At 57.5% G+C, this 9011-nt stretch overlaps 1 protein-coding gene across 3 annotated transcripts; it reads right to left on the bottom strand.

The window, feature by feature from the left end:
* Window positions 1-605: 605 nt before the first annotated feature.
* On the bottom strand, window positions 606-8757 carry PLPP5 (phospholipid phosphatase 5). Of its 3 annotated transcripts, XM_089773812.1 has the most exons (8): window positions 8615-8663; window positions 7481-7645; window positions 5163-5271; window positions 4799-4889; window positions 3986-4049; window positions 3330-3454; window positions 2816-2986; window positions 606-2176 (listed from the first exon to the last, which is right to left on the bottom strand). In XM_089773812.1, the coding sequence occupies exons 3-8, from the start codon at window positions 5265-5267 to the stop codon at window positions 2013-2015; spliced, it is 720 nt and encodes a 239-aa protein (XP_089629938.1). In that variant the 5' UTR covers window positions 5268-5271; window positions 7481-7645; window positions 8615-8663; the 3' UTR covers window positions 606-2012. The 3 variants fall into 3 exon arrangements, with proteins under 3 accessions (XP_089629938.1, XP_089629937.1, XP_089629936.1); XM_089773811.1 differs by lacking the exon at window positions 7481-7645 and having other exon boundaries at window positions 8615-8757; XM_089773810.1 differs by lacking the exons at window positions 7481-7645; window positions 8615-8663 and adding an exon at window positions 7691-7939.
* Between the last annotated feature and the right edge of the window lie 254 nt (window positions 8758-9011).

The following is a 9011-nucleotide window of genomic DNA, read 5'->3' as shown; positions in this document are numbered from 1 at the left end:
GGCAAAGTACAGCAGGTGTAATTCCCAGGAGGAGCCGTTGGCGGCCAGGTGTCATAGGAGAAACAGATCTAAGCAGCAGCACCAACTAGACAGGTCTCCTTAGGCAGAGCGCCTGCCTTACAGCAGGAGAGCATGTGCTGTCAGGATAAGAGTTTTTCAAAAACGCCCACAATTCAGCCTCTTTTCCCATCTTGCTCCAGTCCTCAGGAGCAGAGAACAAGGAGATGCCCAATTCGAAAAGCAGCCTCACCCCCCCGCTTGGTACGTCCTTCAGCTGTGTCTGAAACAGGCCAAGCAATGGCGTCCAGCTGGCACTTTTGAAGGTTACTGTAAAGAAATGACTGCTGCTTTCTTGTATGGTGAGATTTCAGACAGCTGGAGCCTTCAACAGAACCAAACCCTGTGTCAGAGCACACTTGCCTTACCAGTCACTCTTTCAACCTTTGTGAAGACACAAATGTCATTTGCTACTGACTCATCTGTTCTTGGTGCAAACCCCGTACCTAGAACGGCTAATCAAGGGCAGGCAAAACTGGACCTACTCAATGTAAAATGAGCCGGCTGCATCAAGACTGATGGTCTTTAGGGCCAAAATGGAATCTCGCTTGTTTCACCAAATTAAAACCAGCTCTTTATTTGACAGTAAGCAACCCAGTAAGTGACGTGATTCCCATACTATGTTGGTTTCCCAAGCTTGCCAAAAACTTCAACAAGGCTGAGTCCAGACTCTTGAGTACTCTGGATTAACAGGCAGTACGCATGCCCCAGGACTTAGCATGGCTCAATCAGCAGTTGAAGGACTGTGTGTTTTTTCCAACCACAGTGTAAAGTGCGTTTGAAATTAACGTATTTCCTATGAAACAGGAATGCAGATTGCTCAGTAGGTCCACAGGGAAACATCCTACACAGAAAGATGCTGCAGTTACAGCTGGAGCAACACCTGCCCCCTTACAAGCAGTAAGCCCATGGATCACACCATCTCACTGCCCTGTTCTTCCAGGCTGACAGTGAATGTAAGGCCAGAGGGGAGAAAGTCGACCTGAGATACGCAACTCCAGCGACAGGAATAGCAGAGCTGGAGTCAACATGCCTTAGGTAGAGTGCCCACGGCATCCCCGCAGAAGGAGGTAGCTGGGAGAAACTCTCCCTTCAACTTCTCTTATTCCTTGCAACCCCGTTGCATGCTGTCCCAAGGCACCATCGGTGGTTGATTTGGCAGGTCTTTACTAGGCCTGTTAGATCAAACCCCGGAAGATCGATCTGGTAAGTGGAGACAAGCCCTGAAACACTTCAGTGTCTTCTCCCACCCCTCAGGTCAGCCATTACTCTTTGCAAGGGGGCCACAGGCGAAATGCCCTTGTGGTACAAGGCGGTCATGCCTGGCCGATGGCGTCCTGACCTGACGGGGCTGATCTTGGCCTTGCCGCAGGAGGAGGTGGGAACGCAGGCGCTGAGGAAGACCCAGCGATCCTGTGTGTGACTGAGGGCCAGGTTCCAGCCGGGAAAGTATTTACAAAAGGGGGGGAGCAAACCCACCATGGTGCCTCCCCAGGAAAACAACTCAGGGCCTGCTGGGGCAGACCCCCTGTTGGACCAAGCCGTACGTACTGTGCCCACCCTGGGCCACCTGGAAACGCACACGTGCAGGGCTGGGGACTCGCACACACCACAGGGATGCAGGGACAGTAAAAGGCTCTTCCTGTGAGCTCGCCGGGAGAGGGCTGACTGCCCTGCTCATTCCTGCACCAGCCAGGGTGGCCACCGGACTCACCCCAAGCCTCCTCGCAAGCGAGCTGGTGCAGGCAGCCTGTCCCCTCCCTCCTGCAGCAGCAGGGTCACTTCTGCAGCTTCCCCGGGGCTGGCCTGACAGAGCAGCCCCACTGACCACATCCACAGGGGAAGCAATTACTCCACTACCTCGCCCAGCAGGCCGAGAGCCTTGGTCCCCGAGCGGCACCCTGCCCTGAGGCTGAAGCAAGGCCGGGCCGTTGCCTGCAACGTGGATCCCATCATCAGACGTCCAGGCAGAAGCTGGAGCTGGTCCGTGTTAGCTCCTGGGCTGCTGCTGGTTTGGACGGCCACGGCTTGTGGCACTCGGGGTCAGTCAGGGGCGGGTAATGCTGCCGGTAGCACAGGTACGCAAACGTGGCACCAATCACGGAGCCGGCCAGCACATCTGTGGGTGGAAACAAAAGGGTGATTGACCCCCGGCTTGCGGCACCGGCTCCGTGAACCCCCCGGAGCGCTGCTCAGGTCCTGTGGGGACAGGCAAAACCACGGCCGTTCAGAGCTCTAAATGGCACCATGCAGCGCCAAGGCCAGTCCGGCAGCACTCCCCAAATACGCTCTCCCATGGACTGTTAACGGTTAGCCTGGAAGCCTCACTCCGGTTCCGGTTAACCAGTGAGGCTGGAGCAGCCCCTGACCGCGGCAGGCAGGGGGGCCGCTCCAGCCCCTTCCCGACACTGGGTAAACTTAACAGTTAACCGGTTAATTAAACGGGATTTTACATGGCCAGGAAGTGCCAGCCCGGGGCAGAGCTGCAGGCAGGACGCGCAGCGGAGCTGAAAGCCCCACCGAGTTCAATGGGCTTGTCCATAAGCCGCAGACCTGGCGCTGGCAGCACACACCTCGCTCTGCGAGCCCTCTGCTTCGGGGCTTATGGCCCAGAGAGCGTGAGAGGCCACAAGCCCAGACGCGACTCCTTTCTTTCAGAAGCACCCCTCCCCATACTGCGCCCGGGGCATCAGCGGCCCATGCTTCCGCCCCAAGGCCTCACAGGCTGCCCATCACCCCGGGCTCTGGGCACGCTCACCTTGCCAGTGGTGTTTGTAGTCGCAGGTGCGGGACAGAGCGACGAGGAGGGCACCCAGCAGGGGGCACAGGAAGGCACAGAGGCGCCAGGACTTTCCGCGCCCGCTGGGGGCAAAGCAGTGCAGCTTTCCTGCCAGGTAGAAGGCGGAGAAGGCCAGGCCAGCAAAGGCAACTGGGAAAAAAGGGGGGAAATTCACACCACTTAGGAACCCACCTTGCAAGAGCCCCAGCAGATACACCCCCTCCCCCAGCTCAGGGGCCATCCATTGTCAAGAGGGGTTCAGGAGCTTGTCCTGAAAGGGCACCAGGCAAGTCAGAGGCTGCAATGTAGTACTGACACCTGGAGCTCTGTGCACCTCCATACTCAGAGGCAAAAGCGAGGCCTGGCAAGAAGTCAGTGAGCATGACCCAGGCCATACGGCGAGGCAGTGGCGAAGGCGATCCCTCCCTCCCTGGCATCTGCTCTCCTGTCTGGTTCTGCAGTGCAGCACTATGAACAAGAAACCCGTGCTTACAGGAGGAATGCCCGCTCGGGAAGCTCTTGCGTCCCTCAGTCACCACAGTCGGGTCGCCAGTGCACACCAGCTCGGCGTTGGCCACTCCGTCCGGGAAGCAGCGGTAGAAGAAATCCGGCCGTGGCCTAACGGGGCAGAGAAGCAAAGCATGGGGCCCTGCCGGGGGGAGACTCTTAGCAGTGGCCTGGGTTGATCAGACACCCGCCAGCTCTGCAATCCCCCCAGCACAGCCCCCTAGAAGGGGCGAGGGAGCCCTTCAGCTCCAGGAGACTTGAACGCGCCTGTGTGGAAGGCAGCACGGCCATCCCACAGCTGCTCAGCAACCTGGGGGGGTTCCAGCCCTAGGCCCTGTGATCGCCCAGCAGCTACCCCCGCCCGGCAGAGGGGAGTGAATGAGCTACAGTGACCACATCCTGCTCCAAGAGCCTAGGGCACTGCCGAGAGCACGCAGGGATGCTCGCCCTGGCACAAGCCCCGGGGGCCTGCCCTGTCCCCACACGAGTCAGGGCCCTGCTCTGTGGTTGAGAGATTCCCCCACCTGTCCCTGCGCTTCCCCCCAAAGGGACCTGGGAAAATACAGCCACACAGGCAAGCTGGGCTGTCCACCCCTGAAGTCCAGCTGGGGCCCAGGGTTGGTAATTCCTGGCTGTTCTTACCTGCCCACGACGAGTTTCACAGCATTTGTGAAGACCCCGTTCAGGGCAAGGGCGAGGCTGGCAGCTGGAAGAGAGCCAAGAGCCCCCATCAGTCCCTCCTACCTACACACACACACACCCACCCACACACACCCACCCACCCCCCGCTGGGCAGGCAGCTGCTGGAGCCAACCAAGTGCCTGAGCAATAGCCTGTCTCTGGAGGATGATTCGGCTGGGGCTGTACTGGCCTGAGTCTCTTAGTTGGCACTTGCACCTGCCATGACACCTGGCCCACGGGGAGACCACGCCTCGCCCAGCCACACTGAGCCATGGGCCGGAAGGGAACGGCTCTGCCAGGGAAAAGCAGGCAAGAGGGGAAGGCAGCCTGGGAGGGGTGAAGCCCCCACGTTCCGGCCCACAGAGGCGTTTTAAGGACAGTGGGTGAAATCCTGGCCCCACAGAAGCCAACGTTTTGCAGCAGACTGCTGTGGAGCCAGGGGGCTGGTCAGGGAGCGAAAGGCGCAGCGTGGGAGACGGGCCAGTGAATGGGCCCCAGGCAGGAAGCAGCTCCAATTCCCCAACCCCTTGGCCAGCACGCTGTGCATGAGCAGCAAAAGATTCAAGGTCCCCCCACCCCTAGCCCTGCCTCCATCACCCAGAGGTTCCTGAGCCGCAACGAGGAGAATAAAGAACGAGGGTGCGAGCACAATGACACTGCAGCTCCCGTGGGCTGGGCCCTCCGGGCGCTACTGCAGCAAGGAGGAAGAGCGTGTCTGCCCCAAGGATGCGCTCCGTTCGGGTCCGTGTGACCATCAGGGTCGGGGGTGCTCACCCAAACAGGCCTCCTGTGTGTCTCTGCGGTCGACCTTCATGAGGAATTTGGCCAGGAGGATGAATGTCACGGGACACAAAACTGAAATTAGCTGCAATGACAGACACGGAGATGGATAGAATTCGTTGGGGAACCAGTCAACATGGTTTCTGTCCAGGGAAATCCTGCCAGTTTACTGGCTGAAGAGCCTTTGGTGAGGGACCTTGTCAAAGGCTTCCTGGAAATCTAAGTACACAATCTACTGATCCCCTTTGTCCACATGCTTGTTGACCCACTCAAAGAAGTGGGTTTTTATGCTGATAGCTATTTTAAAGGAAAACTATTAACAAAACTTAGAGCGTGTAGGGAACTGGTGAATACTTACGAACATGAGCTTGGTGGGTACGTGATCAGCTTCTCTGTATGGGTTTTTATAAAGCCACATCTCTTCGGGCTGTATGACACGTAGAAACGGAGGCACAAATTCCATGACCCTAGAGACAGAACAGTGGCGTTTGGAAAGATGCAAGCTCCTGGGATTTGGGGAGCTGGAAGGAGGTGGCCAGTTGAGTGTCTCCTACTTACTCTCTTACACAACAGAAAAGCAAGGAGACACCAGGAAATCGAAGGGCAATAAACACTGAAACAGATAAAATACTTTGCGCCTGTTACCACAAGGCATTGCTAGAAACACTCCACTTGCCCCCCAGCATGGCGACCCTATTCCATTATCAGTGGATCCAAGAGATTGGTCAAATTCAAACAGGCAAAAGCCATTGACATGACTAATAGGAGCTCCATTCTCATGTACACTCACTCACTAGGAGAGAAATATCAGATGAAACTATATGCTCAGGGCATAAACCAACTGCTCACTGCTTGGGATTAGGAGAAAACTTTCCTGATATAACTGCATGATCGTCGATGAATCATCAGTTACACAGTGCAGAGAGGGGTTAGGAACTGAAGTAGGCGCGTCCTTGGTTTTCAGATATGTCCACTCCTATCTTCCTAATGGCTTAATGAGTAGTTGGGTTGCATCCTGGGGCTTGTCTACATGAGAAAGCTGCACTGGTTTAAGGTGCACGTTTAAACCAGTAGTTAAGCCAGTGTAAAAAACTGTACGGGACAGATTCTGGTTTAACAATCTCACAGGAATTGCCAGAATGGATCAGACCAAAGAGTGAGGAGGTTCCTTTAGTCTGTAACAATGGCCAGCACCAGATGCCTCCGAGAAAGGTCCAAGACCTCTGCAGTAGATAAGTGTGAGATAATCCACTCGCAACACTAGCAGAGCCCTACAAATCTATCCTCAGCTTATTTTTGCAGATATGATGCAGATGCAAATTTTGTATCTAGAACCCTGTATACTTGTGAGCATCTACTTTATGTCTGTGGGTATCCACATCCATGGATGTCAATGTTGCTATCCAGGACTCATTTTTGCAGATACAGATCTGTCTGCACAGGGCTAGGGACGTTAAATATCAGTTAATTGAATCGTTGAGTAACCTCAGGAAACATTATCGGTTAGTCGTCTAGTCTATAGTCCCTGGAGCCAGCAGCCGCTGTATCGGAGGCAGCACTGCAGGGTGCCAGGCAGGAGCTGGTCCACAAGGGGAGCCAGTTTAAAAACCAGCTTCCCTCGCAGACGGGTTGCCTGTCCAGCCAGCTCTTAATACACTTGAAATGCATAGCTGAAATGGGGGTAGGTCCCAGACCCAGCCTGAGCCAGGACTGAGCAAGGCTGCCTGCCTGCTCGGCTCCTAATACGCTTTGTATGCAGAGTTATAGCAGAAGTAGGTCCTAGACCTGTTGCAAGCCAGGACTGAGCCAGGCTGCTGGCCAGCCTGTTAAAAATTTACTGGCAGGGAGAGAGGGAATGCGTGTAGTCTGTAGCATCAACCTATAAGCTTTTGCTTATTGGTTAATCGGTTTATCGACTACACTATTACATCCCTACGCAAGGCTCCTTCTGATCTCTCATAGTCAGAGACTGACTTAAACCTTGAACCCTGAGGTTTAATATCCCTGTCTAGCATTATTACTCTGGAAATTCTTTTTATCCATGTAAACATCCAGTCCCTTTTTGACTCTTGTGAAGTTTTTGGTCCCAATGACTTGCTATGGCAAAGAGCAGAGCTCTGCGTGGTTACAACATTTGTATTCACATCCATTTCCACAAACACCATACACGGATATATACAAAGCAGATATCTGCAAGTCTGCAGGGTTCTCAATACAAAATTCAGGTCCGCATTCGCCAAAAGGAGTCACGGATGCAGATATCTGCAGATATAAAGCGGATGTCCGCGGATTTGCAGGGCTCTATCAATGAATCACACAGTTCAATTATAATTTTAGTCTTTATCAGGTATAGATAGAAAGCATACCAGTCTGCAATCACCAGGTCCAGAGCCATTCTTAAATAAGAGCGACAATATTTGCTACCTTCTCCAGTCTTTACTTACTAAAGCTGTTTGGCAACAGCCTCAAACTGAAGTGTCAGGCAGCAGTTTAACTATCATTTTAAGCACCAATTTAAGTTAAACAGACAACTTTTCTACATAGCCAAAGCCGGGAGTCTCTCTCGGTAAGAGACCCGCCTCTGTTTGCAAAAGTTTCAGGGGGTAGCCGAATGAGTCTGTAACAGGAAAAACTTTAAAAAATAACGAACAGTCTGGTAGCATGTTATAGACTAACAAAACATGGAGATGGGATCACGGGCTTTCGTGGGCACAGCCCCCTTCTTCAGATGACCGGGGTGATGGAAATCCAGAACCAAAGGAAACCGCAAAATCGAGCCAGTCAAATACCTCTGTGCTGAATCCCCCCAGGCTGGCTACCCGGGGGAGACGAGGGGCTGTTCTGTATCAGAAAGAGAATAAAAGCAGGCTCTGTAGCCATGTGTACCTAGCCAGCTCCCTGGGTCGGGGGTCGCAGGCGCACCACTGGGGCTGCCTGACTCTCTGGAGCCTCCCGTAAACCACCAGCCACTTCAGGCGCAGCCCGGCAATGGCAGTTACCAGCTGGCACTGGGTGGCAGACTGGGGCCTCAGTCCCGTGTGCAGCTGGCACAGAAGCAGCACCTGAGCAGAACCCAAGGGGGTGGGGCCTGCACTGCCCAACACGTGGGGGGACGGGCTGCCCGGGGGGGTCCCGCCTGCCCAACACATGGGGGGACGGGCTGCCCGAGGGGGGGTCCCGCCTGCCCAATACGTGGGGGGATGGGCTGCCCGGGGGGGGGGTCCCGCTTGCCCAACACGTGGGGGGATGGGCTGCCCGAGGGGGGGTCCCACCTGCCCAACACGTGGGGGGATGGGCTGCCCGGGGGGGTCCCGCCTGCCCAACACGTGGGGGGATGGGCTGCCCGGGGGGGTCCCGCCTGCCCAACACGTGGGGGGGATGGGCTGCCCGAGGGGGTCCCGCCTGCCCAACACGTGGGGGGATGGGCTGCCCGAGGGGGGGTCCCGCTTGCCCAACACGTGGGGGGGATGGGCTGCCCGAGGGGGTCCCGCCTGCCCAACACGTGGGGGGACGGGCTGCCCGGGGGGGGGGTCCCGCCTGCCCAACACGTGGGGGGGATGGGCTGCCCGAGGGGGTCCCGCCTGCCCAACACGTGGGGGGACGGGCTGCCCGGGGGGGTCCCGCCTGCCCAACACGTGGGGGGATGGGCTGCCCGAGGGGGTCCCGCTTGCCCAACACGTGGGGGGGATGGGCTGCCCGAGGGGGGGTCCCGCTTGCTCAACACGTGGGGGGATGGGCTGCCGGGGGGGGGGGGGTCCCGCCTGCGCTTGTCCCCGACGGGGCGGGGCTCCCGCCCCCCCCCGCACTCACAGGAAGGCCCCGCCGAGCAGGCCCCGCACGCAGACCTCGGCCGCCAGCCGCCGCCCCGGCATGATGGGGGGGGGGGGGGGGGGGGGGGCGGAGCAGCGCGGGCGCCGACGTGGCCGCCCCGCCCCAAATGAGGCGGGGGGGCGGTTTCACTCCGGGGGGGCGGAGACTGACCCGCCCCCCTCCCCGAGCGACACGTGGGCGGTTCCTCTTCCACCCCCCCCCCCCCCGCGAGCAGGCAGCGGCCCCCGGGCCCAGCACCCCCGGCCCGCGGGCCGAGTCCGACGCGACAAGTCCCGCCCCGCGCCGAGCCCGCAGCATCCATGCACCAGCGCGATGCTCCCTTCGCTGCAGCGAGCCCGCCTGCGCGGGGGGGGGCTCAGCCGGGGGAGGGGCGCTG

This window comes from Pelodiscus sinensis, chromosome 28, assembly GCF_052426305.1.
Source record: "Pelodiscus sinensis isolate ZL-2025 chromosome 28, ASM5242630v1, whole genome shotgun sequence".
Taxonomy (NCBI): Eukaryota; Metazoa; Chordata; order Testudines; family Trionychidae; genus Pelodiscus; species Pelodiscus sinensis.
This window is presented reverse-complemented; position numbering and strand designations above follow the sequence as displayed.